The sequence below is a fragment of the Rissa tridactyla genome, chromosome 1 (assembly GCF_028500815.1).
Source record: "Rissa tridactyla isolate bRisTri1 chromosome 1, bRisTri1.patW.cur.20221130, whole genome shotgun sequence".
Lineage (NCBI taxonomy): Eukaryota > Metazoa > Chordata > Aves > Charadriiformes > Laridae > Rissa > Rissa tridactyla.
In genome coordinates, this window is record NC_071466.1 from 34,201,496 (window position 1) to 34,228,128 (window position 26,633).

Consider the following 26,633-nt stretch of genomic DNA (forward strand, 5'->3'; position numbering starts at 1 on the left):
CACACAGGACATCAGATATTCCTGTCAATTTTCTTGTACACTAAAAGGGCAAAACAGAAAACCAACCACCAGGTGTTTCCTAAACGGAAACTCTTTATACTGTATTCTTCCCACCTTTGGCATTTATCTGACAGAAATCCACAAAGGTGCCTCCAAACCTACATGGAGGAATGGAATTTGCTTGAAACTTTATCTAGATGACTAACAGTTCTTTTTTTTTTTTCCCAGGGGGCTAGCAGCAACATGTCTGTTTTTATTTACATGAAGACTTTGTATTTATGGAGTACTTCTCTCCAAAAATAAGGCATGATCGTACTTTCTCTGATTGGTTATATTATACGTCCCACGGTAGCGAAGAAAGAGCTGGCTAAAAGCTGGTTTCCAATTAGCTATGGAGATTCTCATAAAAAGGAGCTGCTTTGTATCTAGTTCCCATCCTTAAACCACCATACAAGATGACATTTCCTAGAAGTTTGATGGAAGACATTAAAGATTTTGTCTTTCATTTTGCTAACAATTATCACATTTCATTTAAAAGGGTCTCAGTACTCTTTGCTGGATGAATTAAAAAAAGCTTAAAACAACTATGCAATGAATTTATAACAACATGTAAATCACAAAACAACACAAGAAATTGAAACTTATTTTATGTGTTGATAGATTTACAAGACAGTTCCAACAGTTAATGATACTACCACATCAATTATTTTCAATATATTCCAGTAATCTACTAGTAAGAGGTTAGATTTAAATTAAGGTTCACTTCTAAGATATTTCCTAACATGCTGCTAACTTTAATCAGAACTGATTATTAAAAATATTTTGTTCTAAACTCTTACAGGGATTTCAGTAGAATAAAATATATTAAAGTAAAACAAACCTCTGTTCAAAAGAGTACACTGTAAATAGTGTCTAAACAAAAGAAACTCTGGAAGCTAAAGATATGAAGTGAAATAAATATAAGTGTCACATAAAAAAAACTAAGTGAGATTTTCATACATACCTCTCTTCCACAGGTTGTGGCAAATGCTGTTGTTCTATGGCATTAAGATACAGCGAGTCTGCTGTTTTAATCTGACAGGCCTGTACAGTCAGATATTTGAATATATGCACCTTACCCTTTGTACAAATCTGTTAGACAAGATAAGATGTTAGCTTTATAAATAGAATGAAAGAAATGATTTATTCAAAATGTCACTTAGCATAAAGCTCCCTGAAAACCAACTATCGTCACAATAGATATCACAAAGGAAAATGGATTTTATTAACTTTTTAAAAAATTACTATGAACTTCTTCAATTACCCAAGCAATTATTTGTGTGTACTAGTATAAAATATCTTCAGAGTAAGACAGAAAACAAGAAAAGAATGTATCCTACTTAAAAAAAATTGAAGTGAGCTTTTTACTCAAAAAGAATTACGATAAAATATACCATATGGTCTATTACTAACCATAAATTGAACTTCCAATATTAATCAATACTGACATTTAATTAATCAGCACATCCTTTGTACTCTTAGTCACACTGTTCTTATTAGTGTCCAAGCATCTTTACGATGCATTTCATCTGCATTCTAGAATTTTTTTCTTTGACTTTACACTTCTAGCTCAAGTGCTTGCTGAAACTTGTTCTGTATTTTTTGAGTGTAGTAACAGCATCACCATTGGGTATGAAAAACATTTCTCTGGTGTAATAAAATCTCTCAAGTATTTCAACAGCTGTTGTTCTAGAATGATTGTAGCTTTCAGAGATGTAGTTGGAACCTACTGTCCACTAAGTCAACAACAAAGTTGTCCTCAAGCAGCAAGCACAGGTTCTATTCATTTATTGTCATCATTTCTCAGCATGGCCTACAGTTCACAACAGGAGTTTGATTTCTTGGTGTATCACAATCTATAAATTTACACTATAAAGTAAAATAAATTTCACATGGATTACATTCTAGATCGTGTTCCTATTTTTTAAGTTAATAGTAAATCACTGTAGAACCTTCTAGAACTGGGCTCGTATTAACAGAGAGAAAATTCATCCAGGAAGTTTCTCAATTCTCTTTTTCAAAATTATATACATATTCCAACATTAAGTTTCATATGCATATAGAATGACAAAAATAAACAGGCAGCTAACAGAATGGAAATCTTCTAGACTCATTTTGGTTCAAGGAGTGCACAGACTCATACACTCAACATAGGATATTTTCTATGTCTTATTTATATATCAACAACTAATGTCTGTGATGACTGAAGTCTGGAAGCCCGCAATTGCAGAAGGTGACATTTTATAGGCTATAATTTGTTATCATCCACCCAATATTAAGGCACAATTTAAGTTACAGACGTTACTTACTTGTGCTGGTGGAGACTGCAAAGGATTATTCTCAAGCAGTAATACTTGTAACTGCACCATCTTTCTAAAACAAATTGGAATCACAAGCACTTTATTGCAGGAAAAGTCGAACTTTACCAAGGGAAGCTGTACTAGTTCTAAAAGTAACAAAAAAAAGAGAGAAGGTGTTATATCTGTATTTCATTTTGCCATAAAATTATCAAATATTTATGAATAAACTATCTGTTGCATTCAAGAAAAATACAAAAGTGAGGCAGGAATACAATCAACATTTACTCCATTCTATAGTGGGAAATGAACAGTGTTATTGTTATACAAGTGACAAATTTTAAAATAAATACTTTGAATTTTTTTTTTCCTGAAACTCAGATGACAGTTCCCATACTGCATTCACAGGAAAGCATTTGTGCAACTTAAAAGATGCCTAGAATCATAAAGACAATTTTCATTTAAAAAAACTCACACTGTTATTTAGTGAGTACCACCAAATGTTCTATTCTGCAAGCTCAAACGGAATAAATTCAAACACAAGGTAATTACTACTTTTTAATCATATTTACTTACATGATTAAAAAAAATACTGTCAAAATGCTAATAAAAAGCGCTACCATAAAGGTGTTTTACCTTGGGGTAAAACTTCGAGGTAATTTCTTCTGACATTCAGTTCTTTTAAAGATTTCAGCTGGCCTATCTGCTGTGGCAATGCTGTGATTTCATTACAGCTGACATCCTACAGCAAAAGTTAACAGAAACAATGAACTTTCATCTCCTAAATATTAAATAAACCAGATGTGAAATTGTAGCTAATTTGCTATTACTGTTGCAACATTTTATTAGCCTGAAAACATGCAAACATGTTCTGTCTACACAGTGCAAAACTAGATACATGGTAAAACGTTTACACATTACTTAAAACCCAGAGCAAATACTTGCTTGGCGAACAATTTAATTTTGAAAGTTAATTTAATTTCTACAGAACACTGAAAACCATTTGCTTATGATGTTCTAACTTTTCACTCTTAACTTTTGTTCATACGAAGAACTCAGTACCATGACTATATAACCAATATGTTTGGGTGAAGTGTAAAACTGCTACTATGTGGATCTGATTTTTTTAAAAGGTTCCTGTTCTTCTTGAGGGAATATGTAAGCAGGAGTGTTTTAAAAAGAAAAAACAACAGCAACAAAAAAACGCCACGCGACGAAAAAACCCACCCAACCAAAACACACCAAAACACAACTAAAACCAAAACCCACATCAAATAAAGACAGGACTTGCTTAGTATTTTATACATACTCAACATATTGTTGTAAAAGGTACTCCTTAAGAGCCTACACCAGTTCTAAGCAAGTCTGATTTTGATGGCTAAATTCAACTGGTGTTATAATCTGGATGAAATTGGAAACCATCCTCATTTCAGCATTCCCAAAACAGTGTAACTGCTGTAAAGCTGAGTTGAAAGCACACGGTCTGCCTATACCGAGCATAATTTCAAGCAACAAGTAATACTACTGTATATAAACTGTAATAAATATTTAACATTCTTGCTACATGAAACTGCTACAAATGGGTACTAAAGATCAACTTCTTGAATTAAGTCAGTCTAAAACGAGATATTTTTCAGACACTAGCTATCATTTTTGCTGCCAAACAGTCTATGCTCAATGTGAAACCAAAAGGACATTGAAATCTCTGCTTACATCCCAGGCAACCTGTAAATCTGAGTCATGTCCTGATTATGCTTCCATTCCTGCTTTATAAAAAGGAAACGGTATTTCATAGTATGAGTGCTAAGTGTGGTAACGCCAAATTTTCCTGAGTAATGAACGGAATACTTTTAGGACATTCACTCCTACCCTCTTGATTGTTTCAAAATGAATTTATACAGTATCTGGGAGCCCTTAGACTACAAAATTTCTAAAGTCAGTCAGATTTCTGAGTCATCTCTTTGAAGATAGTTGCTGTAATACTAGTCAAAAGCACTACATTAATTCTCTGTCTTCAAGTCTAAAAACTAGTTAAGAAAAAATGACAGTAAAAGCAAAATGTGATCTGGCAATGCGGCTCACTGTTTCAGACAAGTTTCTTCTCATAACAGAATCTTACTGCTGCCAAAGCTTCCTTCCCTTGTCAAAACAGAGTCAGGAAATCATTTTAGCTTTTAGATGAGGAAATTAAAAATCCCAGTTAGTGAGTGCATCTTTTGCCCAAGTTGCCACAAAGTATTGTTAATTGCACTGTTCCCAGACCATTTATTTTTAAAGCTTTACTGTCCTATTTTTAATTTACAGACTTTAAACAACTTCATAATTGGATACTCATTTTTTAGAGCACAGAATTTAAATTTAAAGTCACCTTGTGGTAGCGAAACTCTAAACCAAGTGTACTTATGCACACACATCAGAACAAGTCAGAGAGAGAATTTTAAAGGGAAGTGGGGGAAAAAATAAAAAAAGCCTGGCAGCGTGTAGCCTCAAAAACAAAGTTCACTTACAAGCTTTCAAAACATCCTCAATAAGACTGATCTGTTATGACAGCATGTCAGCATTCACAAGATCTCCAGAGACAGTAGTATCCTTTATCCTACTAAACACTGTAATCCAACTTTTTTTTTTTTATTACTTTGTTTGACTGGCTGTGGAAAACAAAGACCTATAGAACTATTTCTAGTTAATACTTATGCTCTTGACTATTACTCACACCATGAGGGTGGTGGGGCACTGGAGCAGGTTGCCCAGAGAGGTGGTGGATGCCCCATCCCTGGAAGTGTTCAAGGCCAGGCTGGATGGGGCTTTGAGCAGCCTGGTCTAGTGGGAGGTGTCCCTGCCCATGGCAGGGGGGTTGGAACTAGATGATCTTTAAGGTCCCTTCCAACCCGAACCATTCTATGATTCTATGATTATTAGACTTCATGAGCGTGTATGTGACAAACACAGTGTTTGTCTTTCCCATTACTTCAGTAGTAATGGAAGAAATACTATCAAAGTCAAATGCCTACTGTTTTCAGGCTAATAACTTTTTAAAGGAACTAGATAACCAGCAGTTTGGAACTACACTTCATGGATACCTGCAGACAACTGACATGAAGGTCAAACACCTACTCAAGTTCCAGGGGCTAGCATTTGCTGAAGGTCAGACTGTTTCCATTAATTCTATTTCATCCTGCCACGACAACACAGATGCAATTTCTCAAGACTAGAGAAATGTAAGGCGCATTTAAATTTAACATTAACTTCTGTAGCATGAAGCTCAATGGCGTGAAAACAAGTAAAAATCTTCAACATTTTTCTTTTGTTTATGGTAAAGTTTAAATGGTCTTAAACCAATAAAATTCAGCTTAATATAAACATAAATGCAAATACGGTACTCTGGCTCCATATTAACGTATTTATTGACACACATAACTTTATCCAAACCATCCAAATTAAGGTAAACTTCCTCCTTACATCCATTTTAAAACTTGCGAATCCTGACTAAGCTGCTGTTCGTAAAGGGGCCTGGATTCTGTCAGAGCTTGCAACATACAAGCCGTACTGAATGCTAAAAAAGTTACACCGTGCATGAGCAGAGGGATCCTTAGGTAAACAGAAGATAGGAGCTCCCACTTGGTCAGGCTGCTGGCCCAGATTAGATGAACGAGGTGAAGGACCAAAATCCCTGCTCAGAGATTTAAAGACTTCCAACATGAGACAGGAGTGTCCCAGAGATGGAGAAAGCTATTCTCTGGAGAAGGCAGAAGTGCAATACTGCCTGATAGGATGAAGAACAGAATTTTACTGTATATCTGATAGTTTTGGGTACAATTGAGTCATCTCTGCCCAGTTACTTTTCTTTGATAGAAGATGGCCCAGTTCTGGGCTCCCCAGTTCAAGACAGACAAGGAACTACTGGAGAGAGTCCAGCAGAGGGCTACAAAGATGATCAAGGAACTGGAGCACCTCTCTAATGAGGAAAGGCTGAGAGACCTGGTTCTGTTCAGCCTGGAGAAGAGAAGATGGAGAGGGGAACTCATCAATGCTTATCAATATCTAAAGGGCAGCTGTCAAGAGGATGGGGCCAGATTCTTCTCAGTGGTGCCTCATGACAGGACAAGGGGCAATGGGCACTAACTGGAACACAGGAAGTTCCATCTCAACATGAGGAAAACCTTCTTTACTTTGAGGGTGGCAGAGCACTGGAACAGGCTGCCCAGAGAGGTTGTGGAGTCTTCTTCTCTGGAGATATTCAAACCCTGCCTAGATGCGTTCCTGTCCAACCTGCTCTAGGTGAATCTGCTTTGGCAGCGGGGTTGAGGTGACCCTGCTCTGTCAGGGGGGTTGGACTAGATGATCTCCAAAGATCCCTTCCAACCCCTACCATCTGTGATTCTGTGAAAGTAAGGTTCAGATTATCTTCACAACAGTTTTGCACTTGTCCTCCTGGCTGACAGTAGAGGTATGATCGAGCTATGCAGCTGCAAATAAAAAGTAAGTTTCCCAATGATATTTTGCAAATAATTTTAATATATCCTACAGGGAGAGTAATTTATATATTATTTTGATACTTCTAAGACAGCTGTCAGATCCATATAACCCAGATCCCTAAAATATAAAGGAATGCCTGAAAATGTACTGCATGTAATATATAAGCCATTCTATGTCACAGGTATGACATTTATATAAATATATACATGCAAAAGAAAAAGAATTGCCTACCCCATTTTGGAGGAGAGAGGGGGGAAAAAAGTAGTTAGTTGGAAAGATCTGACCTCATTTGCAGCAGCTATGCTTGTATCATTCAAGAGTGACTACAGAGGTAAAGCTTGTTTCAAAAAGTTAGGTAACAACCAAAAAAAAAAAAAATAAAATCCATTTCCTACGTACACATAGATTTTACTGCCTGCAGACTGTGAAAAGCTGTAAAACACTTGTGTTTGGCAAAGTCCTAGTAAGACAAGAACTAAATGCAGTCAAGGTGGCATCTGTCACTTCTCTGGACCTATTCCCTGGGATCAGCACCAGCATTGTGTATGTCCCAGAACAACAGTGTGCCCTGTCAGAGGGCTGGGTGGTGGTGTTGCTTGAAGGCCACATGCTGTTCAGGCTGCTCTCACACAGCTGAATGTTTTGTGCAACAACTGCAGCATGACTTAATTTTTTTATTTTTTTTTTTTTACTTGTTTTAGAACAATGATCACCTTATTAGCTAAACTGTATGATATTATGTATGCCAATACAGATAATGCCTCTCAATCCTACCACTATTTGCTTCTCCCAATACATCACAGTTTAGTCATTTCAAGTTAAATAATGCAGCTCATTTCACTGGAAATGTACCAAACACTTATGGTGGCATCAAGCTAAGTAAACAGGTCCATGCCGAATTTAACAAAAGCTTGTTATTCACTTACCCTCCTCCTTCTAATCACAAAGAACTAGCATCAGACCTTCTTCAGCTTTCATAATGCTTCTAGGCTACCAAAATTACATGTTGCTATAGCCTCTCATTTGAACTATTTTTAGAGCAGGAATGGTTGTGTCCTTCACGACAAAGAGTAACACTGAAATTATACTGTAACTGGAAACCAGTATGAAAAATCTAGTATTCCAGAAGTTAAACATATGATTTGTTTAAAAAAAAAAACCAAACAAACCCTATATCTCCTTTGAGCATAACCTACTTTGATATTCAAACTTTTTGGTTTTAACTTTTCAAAATTCTAAAATAAGAATAATAAATAGCTGTTAAGCTACGTACAAACTCTTACTAAGAAATTAAACACTTCCAGCATCAGCAATGCTAGTTCACCTTACTAGGAGGGTTCAGACTTGAAATTGAGGGAAAATCAGATATGAAAGCACTTCAGCAGCTCTTTACCGAAGATATTATCACAGATCTCAGTTAATACAAATAAAATGGGTGATTATGACCAGAGAGAATCAGGCCAAGTCTTTCAATTATTTCACATGAGCCCCACCACCACTCAGCTAGGCTACATTTAAAGTAGAAGCAATCAAAAGCTAACAGGTTCCAATTTTTGTTTATTATCTATTCAGTCACCCTATCCCCTAAATCAGGATGTGTTTAATACTGTTCAACTTCAGTTATATATAAAACTGGAACCATAATCTTTTACTGAATCTATTTTAAGCACAAATGAAACAATGCTATAGCCTAAGACTTTTTTTTCGAAGATTAATGAAATCAAAACCTTTTCAGTAACCTAGCCAAACCAATCACATACACAAAAAAACCCCCAAACCTATTTGATAAGATAAATTAAGAATGCTCAAACAAAACAAACCAAACCTGGTAGTCTTTAGCTCACGTATAACCCAGAAGGGAAAAGGTAACTAGCCCTAATCCTCACCAACAGCCAGATCAGTTGTAATAAATAATGGAAGCCTGACACAACAGGATGTTGTAAAAAAGAAGACTAGAAAGAAAAAAAAAAAAGCCCCACAGTTGCAATTTTGCTCCACAAATGAAGTACCAGTAGGAGAACAGGGGCCTAAAGCAAGGTGAGCTCAATTTCTGTAACATAATTTAATAGAGAAACTACTGTTATAAAATAATAATATGACAAGTAGTCACTTTCAGATACCGAAAAGATGTGCCATATAAATGCAGTCTATCAAGATGTCAGCAGTTGGAAAAAAGTTAAAATATCATTGTTTTACTATGCAAAAATTAGCAGTGTCAGAATGTAGTTTATTTGTCAATTTGTATCTTAAGAGGTCAAGGTGAACAGAAATAACCAGAAGACATAACACTATGCCATAGAGAATTGCCACAGTCTCAGCCTACAATACACAAAAGAGGAAGATAAAGGAAAGCATTCTCTTATATACATTTTCCACATACAAACTTTAAAAAAAAAACGTGCAATTAAATTCATTTTAAGTTAAGGTACCAAACAATTTTTGCCTTTTCAGATTCTCATTTATTAGACAATATATTACAGATTCTGCTTGCAGAAACAGTAGTCATGTGGACAGCTTTGAAAACAAAAGGAATATAATCATTTTGTAAATCTGTTTAGACGGATGTTCCAGGAAAGGAAGGCTGCATGACAAAAATAGTGAAATAACATGACAACAGATTGAAAAGAACACTATCGCTAGTGGACTGCAATGTGGTAAGCGGATAGTAATAACAGAGAGAAAGACAGAAGAAGGAGAAGGTGCTACAGCAGGGGATAAAGTTTTGTAGAACCTGAAGCCAGAACTAGTGACTGAAGACAGCAAAAGAGGGATCCAGTGCAGGCAGTGAGCAAAACTGGTAAAGGTGATGAACTTCAAAGCTGAGTTTTGAATGAACCATGGGCAGTGGTGTTGTTTAGAAAATGTCTGAAGAACATGAAGGAAACCTATTATTGTGTTACTACCCAACGCAGTTGAGAAGTTCAAAAGTTAATTTTTTAACCTGCATTATAGTATTAGGCATTTGTTCAAATGTATTTGCAAAGTGAATTTTACTGTTTCTAGTTAAATACAAAGTCAAAATAAAAAATAAAAAGAGATCAGTAACATACCAGCTCCATTAACTGTTTTAGCTGACCTATTTCTTCTGGAAGGGTACCTAGCTTATTGTTACTTGCAATTAAGACTTTTAGAGGAAGACCACACAGGCAAGCTGGCAAAGAAGAAAGCTGATTTCGACTGCAACAAAACAAAACAAAAAAAAAAACCAACAATTAAAAACACCAGTGATGTTCTACTGTATACTCACATAAAATCTGAGAGTTGTAAAATTCCTTCATTTTGATGGGTCAGATTTTATGCAGATAAAATTTAAATTTTCCAATGGCAATCATTAAGAAAACATTTGCACATCAAAAATATCTGCATTACTGACTACACAGTATTGTGGAATGCTCTGGAAAAAAGGCATTATATCAGTTTAATGATATTGTAACAGGTCTGGTTGTCACCTAGAGCAGCTGTTTCCCTTCCTAATGAATACAAGAAAGTCAACTGAGACAGTATTTTGCAAGTATTTAAACATTCCTATGGTTTTACATGGCAGTATAGCAGATGTCTTTTGTTCCAACTGAATGACAAATAAATAAATTACAGGTAAAATGGCTGTTTTCCTAATTACTTTAAAGCACACTTATAGTTGAAGATTATTTGTTACTTGTTGTTATATGATTCTATAATACTAATCCAGGTAAATACAGCAAAAAAAAAATCTGTGACCATCAATGGTTCATTTCTTTTCAAGACTCATATTGAGCCATTTTATCTCTGCATCTTACTTTTTCCTAAAATTGATAAAACAATTTAAGTAACTGACATGTACCATTTTATTCTTCATACCATATTTCTCGGAAAAAAAAAAAAAACCAAACCAAAGGCCAAAAAAAGTGAGAACATTTTCATGAAGAGGAGTTGCAAGGAAAGGCAAAATTTGGTAAAGAACTTCTGCAAGACTAGGTTCTCATTCTAGTAGGAATTACTCAAGAAGCTAGAACTTAAAGATGACAAATGCCATGACCCCTTGTGATCTCAGGATGATTAAAAACATTAATTTGTTGTGATCTGTGCATCAATTCCCAGAAGAAACTTTAAGCTCAGAGTAACATATTAACTACTGTCTTTCCTAGAATATTTGAAGGTTTTCTTAAAATATAACTTTTTCATGGATATTAACCTGTAGGAAAACCACAAACAGTAACTTAAAAGCGGCATCCCCATAAGATAACTATGTTAGTAGGCTTCTGCGCAACTGTTAAGGCTCCAGAGAACAAATATGCATGGCTGAACTCTGAAAACAGATGGCAAAAATTGTCCCGTGTGGTTTCAGTAAGAGTTGCAACATTGTTTTGAAACAAAAGGAAATAAAAATCAAAATTCCACAAGTCTCAAAACTTTTCTTCTTCAACTGACAATCCAGTGGTCTGCTGCAAAACTGAATATAAAGATGTATATTCATGCTCCACGTAACAGTCTCAAAATGTTTTACAAAGCAAACTACCATCATATCTCTGTTATCCAGGCTGGAAGACAGGCAGGTATTAGATATCAAACGCAAGGACATTAAAAAAAAAAGAGAAATCCAACTCCTAAACAGCAGTAGCTGAAAAAAAAGAATCGGTGCTTATTGTGGAATCACAATTCTTAATTCTAATGTCTTTACAGAAGACCAAGACATAACTTATTCTAAAAAGTAAGTAGAAATAATTTTTTAAATTCTAAAGAAGTCAAATCAGGGAAGCCTAGAATCTAAAAAAGTTGCACTACGCAGCAGATCAGACACCAAAAAAAATTAAGTAAAAATCATTTTTAAGTTCTATAGAACTCAGAAGCAACCCACTAAAAGACAAGCAACAGCACATAACCAGGGCAAGTGAGTAATAAATCATCATTAGTGTAAAAGGAATTTCTTTAAATAAAACATGAACAGTATCCACCAAGGCCCAAAGGCTACGTATATCTCTTGGCATTACTTTCTAATTCTATTTAGCATATGGACTCTGCTAGTAACAGGCAGGAAAATATTAATCTTAAATCTATAATATTTTTCTTGCCAAGAAGCAACATGGTTAGCTAGTCAAGGATATCTTTCCTTCTTCTACAGACTGCTTACTATGTTCCACTAACATGGGGGAAGGGCACATTCAAGTGAAGAGGAGATTTTAAACTGAGGGAAATGACCTTATTTAGTAAAACTTGAAAATTTTCCTTTTGTTTTGATTGTCTAATTTATGTAATATACGATATTAACTCCATAACTATTCTGGGTTTGTTATGATTCACACAAATTCCATCACTATATTGAGTTCTAATTCACTATATCTACACTGAGTTCTGATGGAGTTCATTCTAATTCCTAAATTTACTAAGATGTTTTAGGTAAATTTAATAATTTCATCCAGTCTTAATTTCTTTACTTATCTCTAACAAACACTATTGCAAAATTTCAAGTCCTATTCCTCACATGTGTGCAGACATTCAGGGCACGTTATTCTGTTTCAATTTTTAGAGCCCAAATTAGTGTTCCACAGTGGCCAAATGCAGTACACTAACAGCACAGGAGGGCTTGAGAAACATCTTCAAGTGCTTACAAAACTCGTGATCAATCCTTCATATCTAGAATTTAAAAGCCCAAGAGCCACTCTGCCCCCAGCCTAAACTTTATTCTCACAACGACTGGATTATTATATCATCACTATTACAGTCTTTACATACTCAACTGCAAATAAACCTCCACACCTTGTCCCAACTGGAAAAGCGCTGACATTCCCCCTCTCAAAAGCAAACATGCATTCATCTGCACTTTAACCAGTAGCAATTCTCTATACTGATTAGTATTCACACACATTTTTCACGGCAAAGAGACAAAAGTGCCTCATTCTTTGCCCCTTCATCCTAAAAAAGGCAGTAACTGTACTTCTGCATAGTAAGAAATAGTAGTGAAAAAGTATCATGCCTTTCCTCTCCAATCCCCATGAAAAAAAAACCACCACACATTAATCCTCTGTCTCTGTCCCTCCAGCTTTTTAACTACAAAAAGTAAGTCAAGTTTCACAAAATTTATCATCAGAAGGGAATGAGAAGAATTAAAAGCATTTTGAATTTGCTAGAGGAATAAGGCAAAGAAAGGGATTAATATTACTTGGTCTTTAAATAATTAGTTTTACGTTTTGGCCTTTACAATGCCTTCATACAGAGCTGTATCTACAGCCAATGAGTTTTTGCGTTACAGCTTCCAATAAAATGAAAAATGTAGCCAGTTGTTCCAGAAACACATAAAGTGCAGACAAAAAAAGCTTTACACATTTGCAAATAAACAAAAAATGTGGCAAAGTTAAACTTACCTCAAATTTAAGTAAGTTAGCATTTGCAAGTTTACTATGGCATCTGGTATAATTTTAATACAATTGTGGTACAGATTTAGTGTTTCCAGTGACACAAAATGGCACAATTCCGTAGGAACCTCAGTTAATCTGTTCTTGGATAAATCTGAGAAGAGAAAAAGAAAAGGTACATTTTTTTGAATGATCAGAAATATATACTTTGAACACCTATGCTTCTTTTATTGAAATAAATTAATTAATGTAATCCTACAGTGAGACAGCAAATTAAGCCAATATTTTTATTATGCAAAATAAAACTAGTGCTAACCTTCACATTCTTGAAATGGAACAGACTGCATATAAAAGAGCAAACATCCAATTAAAATTTACTCGGTCTAATAAAAAGTAATTATTTGCAGGACTCAATATGCTGAAGAAATACTTGCAAACAGAACCAAGTATAGATTCCAAACCTCATATAATACACCCAAAGATCTAGCCGACACACAGCTAGACATCTGCAAATAATAAAAATGTTTAGAGAAAACACACAACAAGGATTACATCTTTAATTTCTTTAAATTAAAAAAAAATAATAATTCTTTGGGTAACTCTTCAAACTGACCTGTATTTCCTAGATCTCATCAATTATAAAAGAATGTTTCCCATAAAAATGGTGAAGTGCTTCAGGAATTAATTTATTCTATGGTATAAGTACATACAAGACAACACTGATGGATTCCAATCCCTCCAGGTGAGCGCTTGTACCAGCAGAACAAAAGCTTTTGATTTTTGACCAGTTATTCATTCTTTCTGTCTCCTTTTAAGAACACAGACACAAGAGAAAATCAGTAGGAAGAACTGTTACTGAGCTTTGTTCCTTAACTACCACCGTATGAAAAATGAGGTACCATAATAAAAATGAGGTACCGGGTTCCTGCTTTAGCAGGGGAGTTGGACTAGATTATCTCTAGAGGTCCCTTCCAACTCTGAAAAAATTCCGTGATAATACTGATGTGAGCTCAAGTCATAAAATAATAATGCATGTCAGTGTCCAATTGAATTAATTGGTTTCAAAGAAATGTTTAGACAGCGTTGCAGAGCAAACATCTCTTATCATCAGAAACCATACCAATGCTACCTACCCATACCACCAGATGGGTAACCTGGCCTGAAGAATGGTCTAATGGGAAGGAAACAAGGAAAAAAAAAAAAATAATGGAACTTAATGATCCCCTCACTTCTTCCCTGCTGCTATTTTAAGCCTCCTCCCTGATCCTACAAAGCATATTTCGAAGCTTACTTCCACAAACTACGTAAAGGGAAAAGCAGCTGAAGGATAGCAGAAACAATTCCAGCATGCTGATGATCTGACTCCTGTCGTTAGGGCCATAAAGCAATTTCTTGCTTTTGTGAACAAACAGGCAGAAGCCTGAAGATCTTTTTGAATTCCCTTGCAGTGCCAGACTCATCAGTTTGCTGCACAGAGGCACAGCTTGAGTTCAAAACTATCGTCAGTAGGAAGGTTTTATCATTTGTATTTTTGTTCCTGTCTCCTGCAACGCAAACTGAAATTCAGTACACTCTATTCCCCTTGTCAGATTCCACTTTGCCTCACTTCATTGCTTCCGACAAAAAGTTGGTTTCATTATTCCGCCCTCTACCAAGACAGCAGCAATGGCCTACGAGGGCAGTAACTGAGAGTAGCCTCGCTGACCCAAATGGCCGGGTGGTTGAATTGAGCACCTCAACCAAAATTATTCACTTTTAAGTTACTATACAACAACAACGCTTGAACTGCTCTGCTGTGTCTTACCAGGCTTTGATGGCAGTTAGCGCAGCATTACGGCAGCTTGTCCTTTCCTTCACTTCTGCCATCAAATGAAAACATTCCCTATTTGAGTGAATATTAATTACTGTTTCCGAGGGGAAGAAAGCTCTTCAGTGTTCCTCTGTTTTAGTGCTTTAATCCTCTACTGTTTTCTGTTTGTCATGAGAGTACTTGTTTACACTGGTTCCCTCTCCTGCTGCGTCCCTAGCTACATCTATTATCAGATATTAACAGAGGACTGCCATGCTGTAACTTTTTGAATCATGCAGGGGATTTTCACATGTTACAACTGGATTTCAAAGAAAACCCTCCCCCTTTTTTTTTTTGAATCACACTTTTCTGCAGTGACATTGCCCTGTATATATTGCTCGTTTCCTCCTTTAAAGGGGATGGAGCAGTAAGATCCAAAAGAATGAACTGAACTTTAGGCCTAGGCTGAAGAGAACCTGCACCACACCGGATGGTCATGAAGAGTGACCTCTCAACCTTCATCTGATCCTTCTCAAGGAAAACATGGGTCGAAAACTGCAAACATAAAAATGTTACTTCTTCTCAGGTTACTAAAACTGCAGCCTACTACCCTAAAACCCCACCTTCACGGCTGTTACCATTTACCTTCAAATGTTGCCACAATGCTTGATTTACCCTTGAAAAATTCTAGTAACACAAAAAAGTGGAACAGCTGCTAGATTGATCCTGCTCCTATAATAGACATAACCATGACACTAAAATGCTTTTTCTTTTTCATTTTATTACTATCCTTTGTTCTCAAGGGCTTTAACTCTGTTAATCTGAAGAAGGTCAAAACAAAAACCTCACAGATAACAGACAAATTCCTTCCTGTCATCCTCAGGACCATGGGTGATAGGACACGCTACATACACAACACAGGAATTCAAGAATTAACTTACAACAAAGGAAGTCCAGTATTTGTTATTGTCTAGTTATCGCAGGTTAAGATTAAGATAATTTCAACACTTGTATCTATTGTTGCTTCCTAAATAATAAAAACCCAGTTCTATTCACAGCATAAGAAGAAGAATAAAACCCATAAATTTCATTTAATACCGTTGTAATGTAACAGAAAAAGCAGAAGTTTGCTACTATAATTTACTGATAAGAGGTATCATTAATACCAAATCTGAATGTCTTTGAGAAACAGAGTACTGGAATGGAATCTGACATACAGAATGCTTATCACGTTTTTGAACTACTTGCAATAATTTTTGCCAAAAACCCAGAATTCCCTGATCAAATGGAAGCAAAAGAGGAGAAGAGATTGATTTTATTCAATCCTAGAATGAATGTGAGTCTCTGAACATGATGCAGCTGTGAAGAAAGCCTAGCAGCTTTCAGATGTCTCTGAAAATGCCATACAGAAAATCGTATGTCTTCAGAAATGAAAGCAGGCTGCGTTAACAGTTTTATGCTGTACCTTAAAAGCATATGTAAACATGTACAGAAACCTCTGAAATTTACATAATTATTTTGCTATTACTTTATACAAAGGTACTTCTTCCTTCAAATTACTGCATCTTGTAATTTGTATATATTTCAGGTTTACTCTGATATTTAATTCTAGAATAAAATACACAGGTTAAGCCTTAACGAAACTGCAGAACCTTTTGAATATACTGAGAAAAACAGTCTACATGTTATCTTGTTTGTGTCACAATTAATAAACTTTCTGAAAAATACTTTGCAAGGGCTTTCTTGGGTTCATTGTTTACGGAAAAAAAGAATGCAGAAACTAAAATATTAAACAACATCTGAAAATATTTTTAAAATACAGAAACATTTAGTTGGCAGACCTTTACTTTCTTACTGCTTCCCAAATCACTAAGCTACACATCCCCCTTGCTTCATTAATTTCAAGAATAATGCTTCAGGGTAATTAAAAATAATGAAGTTACTGTACAGCCTAGCTTTTGCTATAGAAATGAAAATGAACAGAGGGATGTAATTTGCCAGTGTTGAAAGGAATTTTGATTAATTTGCTTATACTATATACTATACAAAAGAGACCTAACAAATTAATGAAGCTATGATGGCAGAAGTACATTTCATGGTTGCCAAGACAGTATGGGTAGGTTTGACCTGAGGTCACTATTTCCTGTAACTTCCATTATGAAGTAGGTGACACAAAAATAAACAAATATGGGGAGGGAGGCTATGCACTGGACTGAGCTTTTTGTTTTAAATGAAATACACTATTCATTCATTATTTGTGACATCAAGACGTTTTCAAACTACATCTGGCTTCACTTCATCTTTTCCTGCCAAGAACAAGTTTTGGAGTTGTTAAAACTCCAAAATAAAGTAACAGAACACAAAAAAACAAGCAAGCCAGTTTAGAAAAATATTAGATGGAATACTGATCTTTAAACAAGTCAACACAATTCTGGCGCAATGACATGGCTTTTGCATGGGAAATGTTACTATGTTGGAAGCAAGACAGGAACTACACAAAATAAGCACTTCCTTAGCTGGGAGCGAACAATAAAAAGCAAGAATTTCAGCCTGGTAAATAAGCATTTAACAGAAGACTCCAAGCCTTGTTTGGTGACTGGCACACTGCACGGTCAGGGTCCGTGCTGCCATCGCACCAGTGATAACCAACCCCATCCTCGGGGCAAAACCTTTCAATCCCTGTAGCTCTGAATACATCTACCACAATGAAGTACCACCACTCACTAGGACCTCTTTGACTTCATGCTTTACAGGCAGATTACCAACTGCCACTACACATATATAAGTGGTATAAAACACTGCCACTGCAGAAACCAAAATGGCATTGTCAAAATAACCAGAATAATACTAGAAGTCACATAGTTACATTTCTATCAGTAAGGTTACCAAAGTGCTGCAATTTTCCTACCTTCCAGTAAGCAATACATTATTAAATAACTGTTATTAATACATCAATAAATAAAAATTGCAGACTATTCATGGGAGAGCTAAACAATTTAAGCCTTTAAAGTCAGAACAGCAATTCATTAAGTAAATACGCACATGCATTACTACATCACAAATCTTAGCCAAAAATTTTAATGAAAGCAGTATTATCAAAAAGCAGTGATTTTACATTTTCAGATTATAGAAAAATTCACTATAAATTTATACTTCTAACAAACAAACCTACAATAAACAAAAGTTGGAATTATGCAAGTAAGCACCTATCCACCACTGAGCAGGAAATTTTTGAGATAGCTAGAGAGAGAATGATCTGAAACAGAAGAAATATCTGCATTTCATACAGAGACTTGAAATCAAGAAATTGCAAGGTAAAAGAGTCACCCAAACAACCTAAACTCCAGCCCACCAAGTTCCTATTTTTGTACTCTTCAGCATTCACTGAATAAAAGGCAGGAATTATTTTGCAGAATGTATTTGCATTTGTACTAAGACACCATTCAAGGTATTCAAATGAGATGTCTGAATTGGATTTAATAGAATTCAAGCAAATCACTGTAAGAGCCTAAAAGAAATGAGTTCAATCCTAATTTCATGGCAAAATTATGCAAATAAGAATGCTCGGAAATACAGAAAGAAGTCTGTATATGATATGACACAACTGTATGGAGCTTCACCTTTTACACCATAAGTTACCTGTATCTTTATTAAGCTTTTCGGAAGCCTGTATTTCCATATTAGTTACCTATATCTTCATTGATAATTGAAGCCACAAATTGATGGCACTGTATCTCAGACAACTTTTGAAATATCTGCTTAATATCTGCTTAACTGCACTTCAGACCTTCAGCAACACTGCATCCCACCCATACTTGGCTTGGCAAAGGTGGCAAGTGATTATCACTGTAATTGTGCTTATCAAATAGTCAGTTTGATAGTCAAGCAATAGTCAAATTGCTTCATTCTAGCTTTTCCCCCTAAATGGTAGAAAAATGCATTAACCCGTAGAGAAATGCTATATACTAGTCACAAAACCATCGTAACGCAACTATAAAATGCTATCTAGTTCTAAGACATGCCCTACAACTTGTCATTATCCAACCTAGTGGCATACCTTGTCTCAACGACTCGCCATCTCTATCTGCCAGTAAGCATCAATGAATAATGTCCTGGGTGTACAGGCAGCTTTCACTGTAGTTGGCAACTTCTACAGACAGTGATGCTACATGAACAAAAAAAAAGAGGCAGCAAAGACCTCCACTGACTCTGGCCTCTAATGCATTCTGGTTTTCCACAAAAATTATGCCACAAAGAATGCATGGCATTTCTTCACTAAGAAACATTTCTATTTAAGTTATTTAACAGAGAGAAGAACAAAAAACAGAAGACAAAGACTGCCCAACACAGTAAAAACAATTCTGCTTCCCATGTAAGAAAAAAATATACAGTAGTACGTGGATGCAAGATTTTCCATTCTGAAATTACAACTTGTAAAAGATTGAGAAAAAAGTGCCAATTCCTGAGAAAGCCATTGTTACTGATGCAATAACATATAACAGTGACATTTAGACACCGCTTAACACCACTGAGTCTAGATGCATGACTGCTGGCTCAAAACATGTAGAAAGTGTCTCTATCCCAGGCAATTGGATGTAAAAGTGTAGAGACATTGCAAAAAATATATTTCAAACGGTTAGGAAGTAACTCTGCTGTTTCACACACACTTCCTAAGCACTACTTTTTGGAGCACTGTCACCACATTTTTCTTTTCCACCTCTCTCCCACTGTTAATTTAAGGATTAACATTGTAAATTTCCACCTCAAAGCCACAGACAAATTAAGATTACACTACAGGTGTAGCAAATTTCAGCTAACACTAGTGATACACAACACAGCACTGTTTTCAGTGTCACTGATGGTCAGAATGACCTCAATTTATTACTTGTCAAAGTAACAACTGCAGGAGTAATTTACCACAGTTATCACAGGGGATCTAAGTGGGGGTTTTAGAGGGAGAAAAAAAAATCTTGACTGAAGGAAACCAAGACTCAGAGAAGGCGTCTCGTACAGTCTAGCAGAGGTGTCACCACTAGAGGGGGTTCTGAGCTCACAGACTTGGACAACACCCTGTAACGAGGTTTCTCAAGTGATTCCTTCTTTTAGAGTCCATCCACACCATATGACAAGGACAGAAATAGGAAGGCACACCTTACAGACCTCTCCCCATCACTCCTATGAACCTATTGCCCACTACAGTTTTCAATGTATGACAAATGAGGCCACTCATTTGCAATCATTACTGCAGGAAACAAATATATAAATGGATTTCTACAAAAAAAAGGCTATTCTGAAATAGTCACATTCAAGTGTTTTTCCCCAACCTTCCCTCAGGTGATGCAAGAATCTGAGGTATCGTTGAGCTCTCTGTAGTTATAGCAACATTTGGCCTATATTTCAGACACAAGTGGCATTAAAAGTTAGAATATACATTTGACAAAGACCCTGCTTACAAACTTACTCCTCCTCGATGACCCTCATCTACCATTCTGCTCTATTTCATCCACCATTCCATTATGAAATATATAGCTTGCTTTTCCACAGTGCCCTGTAACCCCCCAGTAAAGCACATCCAAGTATAAGAAACATGGATCCTACATTTCATCTCAGGTAGTGTGCTAACTAGCCTTGAAGCAATCAAACAATATAAGCTATCTCTCCCAGACACCAAAACTTTGACCAAACGTCACTTCAGGGTCTTCTGCTTCCTCTGCGTGAAAGAACGGTGGGGGTAAGGCGGGAGCAAAAGGGTAGCAATAACCAAGTAAATTGAAGTATATTCTCATTATTAGCTCCGTGGTATGCTCCAATTCCAAAGAGACAAAGGAAATTTCTCTGCAAGAAACATGCTCAAACCCGTATCACAAGCCTGGAAGAATAAAGAGAAGGTTAATACAGCAATCTGACTCATTATTGCATCTGCCTTTAGGTGGCAAAATAAAACATTTAAATTTGTCCTTTATCTTCTATTTCTTCCTCTTTAGGACAACTGTTCAGCATTAAGATTGGCACAAAAAATGGTTCCTGAGGGGACTCTGTTTACATATTGAAGACAAACCTGGTGTGTAAGTGCATAAGACTCCCTAAAAACATACTGTAAAACAACTGGATTCTTCCTGCAGATGTCCATGTAGGTATGAACAGATATAGGACTGTGGTGGGTTGATCTCGGCTAGACACCAGGTGCCCACTCAACCCCTCTATCACTCCCGCTCCTCAGCGGAACAGCGGAAGAAAACGCAATGAAAAAGCTCATGGGTCAAGGTAAGGACAGGGGATCCCTCACCAATTACTGTCACAGGCAATACAGACTCAACTTGGGGAAATTAATTCATTGCCAATTAATAACAGAGTAGGATAGTGAGAAATAATAACAAAACTAAAACCATCTTCCCTTCATCCCCCTTTTCCCAGGCTCAACGTCACTCATGACTCTCCTACTTCCTCCTCTTGGCCCCCGCCTCCCCCAGTGGCGCCGGGGGATGGGGAATGGGAGTTGTGGTCAGTCTATAAACATTTCATCTCTGCCACTCCTTCCTCTTCACACTCTTCCCCTGCTCCAACATGGGTCACTCCCACGGGTTACAGTCCTTCTTGAACTTCACCAACACGGGTCCAGTTTTTGCAGTCCTTTCTCACACAGCTGCCATGCGAGAAAGCAGTCTTACTTTTTCTTAGCTATGTTATTACAGAGGTGTGACCAGCATTGCTGATGGGCTCAGCTCTGGCCAGCAGCAGCTCTGTCTCAGAGACAGCTGGAACTGGCTCTTTCTTACATGGGGGCAGCTTCTGGTGTCTTCTCACAGAAGCCACCCCTGCAGTCCCCCTGTTACTAAAATCTTGCCACGTAAACCGAGCACTTGTATCATGAGATGGAAAAAAACACCAGACAGCAAACACCCTCCATCAACAGAATGACCTTTAATAACATGTGGTATGAAACCCAGTTCATGGGCCATGAAGCATTCCTCCTTCTCCCACGCCCTCCGTACAAGAGGAGGATACAAGTCATTAATTTTCACTCCTTAATAACCAACCAACCCTAAGAAGGATCAGTGGATTGTATCATTCCAGTATTGTACTAGTCAGCCTCAGCAGGACTTAAATATTTCAGGTGTTTTCTCAAACACAGTAGCAGTAAGAAGAAATGTTCACTCAACTCTAAAATCTTTAAAAACTGTTCTTCATCATTTTCAGCCCTTACAGTAGGTTGATGGAGAGTACTGGGGGAACAAAAACTGAAGTGTTCACATCATACACTATCCAGCAGAACATCTTTACTGCATCAAACTATATTTCAGTCATCTGCCTGAACTGTTCATATTGGCACGTGAAAGTAAATTTGATAGTGAACACCCACCCATATGAAAAGAAGACCTTTCCTGGCTCCTCTGCGGAAACAAAAACTAAAAGTATACCTTGATACTGAAAAGTCCTCAAGATTAGCTTCAGTCTTCACAGACACACTTTAATTATTAGGAGGGAATGCTGTGAGATCAGGCAAACTGTGGGCGGTAAGGGGACTTCCAGGTATTCCAGAGACTTCTCACAGGACTAAGACTTGGACGGATTATGAAATTCTTTTTTGAAAGAAGAATAGTGACCACAGCTCTCACCAAATTCAAAACAAGAGTTCAAAAATGTAAATTGCGTACATATGTATATAAACACACAGGCACACAACCTTATTTCAGTCAAGCAACTTACTTCCACCTATTGGAGAACAGGGAAAGATGTGAAACAAAAATGTGAATTATATTCTGTCCCAAAGATGGTGGTGGATCCCTGCATGGACATACTCTAGCATCTTCTATTGTGAATCTCTTGTTTTGGCCACAGAGATCTCCCTTCTTGAAGCTGTCTACTTTTGAAACCAACACCTTCCACTTCCACAAGAGAATTCCACATGACACGCTCAAAACCAGCAGGATGTAATCTAGTGATCTAAAACCTTTCGCAGCCCACAACCAGTACTACTGGAAGGAACAAGCTGAATGCAATGCCAAGTTTTGTTTTCCACTTCATTCTCTATTTTAATGGCTATTATTATTATTATTTTTCCTCAGGCTGCCAAGAGAGGACACTATTTATGCTATGCATTATCTGCCTCAGTGACCTGCTCAAAGAGAAGTTACCTCACATTTACCATCTGGTAGAAATAGCACATAAATCCATTTCTGTGAAGTAGCTCACTTGCCTGCAACTCTGAAGATGATTATTTTTCACACCTGACAGACTAACATACTAGATTTGTTTAGTTTAAATTCATTTTTACACATGAACTGTCTCACATTCTCTAAGAAAATTTGCTATGAACCGGGTAATGAACAAAAGTTATTTGATCTTTGGGTATATCAAAGGCATGTGGGCAAAGACATGAAAAAGCTACCCGATGCTAATCTACAGTGACATGGAAAGCAGAGTATTGCTCATCTAATCACGTCCCTTTCTGCCTGCCCATCTCACACAGATGCCAGGGTTAATCTACCTTATCTACATTATTCATGTACTTCTCCCGCAATGGTTCTTGAAGTCAGCAGAACATAATTGTAACAGTTTATCAACACAAATCTGCTTTGTACCATAAAAGCTGGCTTAGACTATTGAGCACATCCTTAAACAATGAACTAATTATATGGCTATTACACAGGAAAAATGTGGAAAGAATTATTTGAAATTATATTTGAAATTATTATTAAATTTGAAAGAAATGGCTAAGAAATACTTCAGACTCCTAAACAAAATATGAACTTGTGAAAACATTACCAGAAGTACCAAGAAAGAAAATCCTGGAATAAGCAAATAAATTAATTGCAATAAATAACCAAAAATCAGATTGCTGTTTCTAGATAAGGCGGGGGGGGGAGTGGAGCGGAGAAAATAGAAATATTTCCTTGAACTGAACTGAAAGCAAAATAAGCACAGTTTATACTGTGTCTATCCTTAAAAAACCCAAACAATCTAAAAACCACCTAGCTGGAACCACTAGAACTACAGACATGTAAAATTTACATCAAGATCTCTTTCCTATACAACTGTTCCCATGGCTCTTTTTTAAGTCTAAGACCATGTTTCTCAACCTTCTAATTTTTCTTTCCTTCAGAATCAAAGAACCTTGCCGCCTTTGTGGGAAACAAAACCAAAAACAGCTATCTCATCCAGCACACTGCTGTCGGTCAGGGGAGGAGCTGGCGTTGATGGATAACACATGCAACTTTTCCCCTCCCCGCCCCCCACTTGTTTTAACAAGTCATAGTTTACATCAGGATTTTAATCTAACATGAGAGAGATCAGATAAATAGACTGCAAAAAGACTGTGGGGAGGAAGTAAAACACACACACCCCCTGTACTTATAAGCAATCCAGTGCCAGTGACTGGGCAGACGGAAACCTCTTACGTTTGCCATAATACTTTCTGGGGGACACAGGTGGGAATAAGGCAGCAGGCATTGATGGCACTTGAGGGTCAGTCTGCAACCACAAGTTATCATCAGTGCTGTTGGTATGTAAAAAGTGCACCACAATGTGCATTTTGAAGGGACAAAATAATGTTTCCTTCTGGTTTATTTCCTTCATATTGGTTTGGTTGCTGTGGTTTTTTAGGGCCAGGGGAGGATCACTTCAGAATCTTCTGGAACACACAAAATGACTAATCATAGAATGGTTCGGGTTGGAAGGGACCTTAAAGATCATCTAGTTCCACCCCCCCTGCCATGGGCAGGGACACATCCCACTAGACCAGGCTGCTCAAAGCCCCATCCAGCCTGGCCTTGAACACTTCCAGGGATGGGGCATCCACAGCTTCTCTGGGCAACCTGTTCCAGTGCCTCACCACCCTCACAGTAAAGCATTTCTTCCCAATATCTAATGTAAATCTACCCTCTTTCAGTTAAAACAATTGCCCCTCATCCTATCACTACACTCCCTGATAAAGAGTCCCTCCCCATCTCTCCTGTAGCCCCCTTTAGGTACTGGAAGGCCGCTATAAGGTCTCCCCGGAGCCTTCTCTTCTCCAGGCTGAACAGCCCCAACTCTCTCAGCCTGTCCTCATAGGAGAGGTGCTCCAGCCCCCTGATCATCTTCATGTCCCTCCTCTGGACCTGTTCCAACAGGTCCATGTCCTTCTTGTGCTGAGGACTCCAAAGCTGGATACAGTATACTCCAAGTAGGGTCTCATGAGAGCAGAGGGGCAGAATTACCTCCCTCAACCTATATGCTCACCTATGTAGCCTACTGAGCCTGGCCTACAATTTCTGCTTCTGGTGCACATTCATTTCTACTTCCCTATTTATTTTCTTTCCAAAATACCTTTCAGGAGATCTAATTTCCATCTTACATGCTAAGCATCACAGTGATATTTTTTTCTATAAGAATCACTTTGGACTGAGTTCTCTTTCTGAAGGAATTCTGGTCTGCTTTTATGTGCATCTTACCTTGCATCTTGGCTAATGTGTTCTCAGTGTAGTAACAATGGGTTATCACAGACATAGAACAGGCTGCATATAAAGTAGGAAAGGGACAGGAAAGCATTAATTCACTATGCCCTCCTAATGGACAATTAAAATCTAAAAAAATAGCTACTCTGAGGTCTAATCCTGAAGAGGCTACAACAGCTAGTTTATTCAGGCCCAAGTGGGAGACCTACAGGTGGATAAATAAGAACTCCTGTAAAGAGCAGATGGACAGCATTATTTCCCTTTCGTTATCATAGCATGATGGGTTGAAGGAAGTAAGTGCAGTGTACACTATTGTTATATTTAAAAAAAAAATAAAAAAAAATTTTACTCAATCTGCTGATATCCTGCTGATAAAATTCAATAATGCTTTAACGAAACAGCTGTTGTTAAATTATCATGGTCAAGAGGAAGAGAAAGTCTCTGCTGCACAAGCTGCAAACCTGCTCAAATCAGTGACAAATAACTGCTTGATAGACATGCTGCTGCAATCCGGGTCAGGTTTTCCGAAAAGAGGAATCAAGGACTAGAACCTGGGGATTTGGGCAGTTCACCTTCAACCATGTCAGCAGAAACTCCAAAAGATTTTATAAAGCACTTAACTTCTTGGCTTGGTTTGCTTATCCAGCATATATATTTCAAAGTTTTTACTATGAGATGAACTGTTCATTTTCAACAGTTTTCAACCAGTGGGGATGCTGAACCTGCTAATCTTACACTACCACTATTACTCAGTGGCTAAACTTCCACCGATACCGTGAACTCCAAGTCTGCAATTTAAAGTCACTTCAATTTTGAAGTCATTAATGCACTGCAAAACTCACTGATTCAATAACTGATGCTTTTAATGGTACACCCTAAATGTTATGACACAATAACTGATATTTTTTAACTGTACCCTCAACAAGTTCATTAATATACAGGTAAAGTGATCGATTGGTGATTTAGCCCATTTTATCACCTTTCAGACACTATTAAAATTCCTCCTAGCAGGACTTTGACTCTTACCAAATGCATTCTCATGACTCAGTATTTGAGTGTCAAGTAGCAGTAAGGTTATTCTTAATGAGAGAACTGTGGTTTTAATCGAAAAACTGCATGGCATTCTGCTCAGATTACAATTTCTTTTCTGCATAAGAAAAGCAACAGTCTGGCATTCTTATCTAACTCACTCTCAAATTCAGCCTCTTTTTACTCAAAAAAAAAAAAAAATGCCCAGGAGTTCGCAAGAACCTCTAAAATTTTCATG

At 37.1% G+C, this 26,633-nt stretch overlaps 1 protein-coding gene across 8 annotated transcripts in view; it reads right to left on the bottom strand.

Moving 5' to 3' along the window:
• Positions 1 to 26,633, bottom strand: part of LRCH1 (leucine rich repeats and calponin homology domain containing 1) — a 139,326-nt gene that overhangs the window by 60,378 nt on the left and 52,315 nt on the right. For all 8 annotated transcript variants that reach the window (XR_008468209.1, XR_008468199.1, XR_008468205.1 and 5 more), the window contains exons 2-6: positions 13,151 to 13,295; positions 9,863 to 9,989; positions 2,973 to 3,078; positions 2,349 to 2,485; positions 1,004 to 1,131 (exon numbers count right to left, since the gene is read on the bottom strand). Coding sequence is in view for 2 of the 8 variants with exons in the window: in XM_054212804.1 (XP_054068779.1) it covers positions 1,004 to 1,131; positions 2,349 to 2,485; positions 2,973 to 3,078; positions 9,863 to 9,989; positions 13,151 to 13,295 (643 nt within the window). In the remaining 6 variants the exon portion in view is untranslated. The remainder of the gene's footprint in view (positions 1 to 1,003; positions 1,132 to 2,348; positions 2,486 to 2,972; positions 3,079 to 9,862; positions 9,990 to 13,150; positions 13,296 to 26,633) is intronic.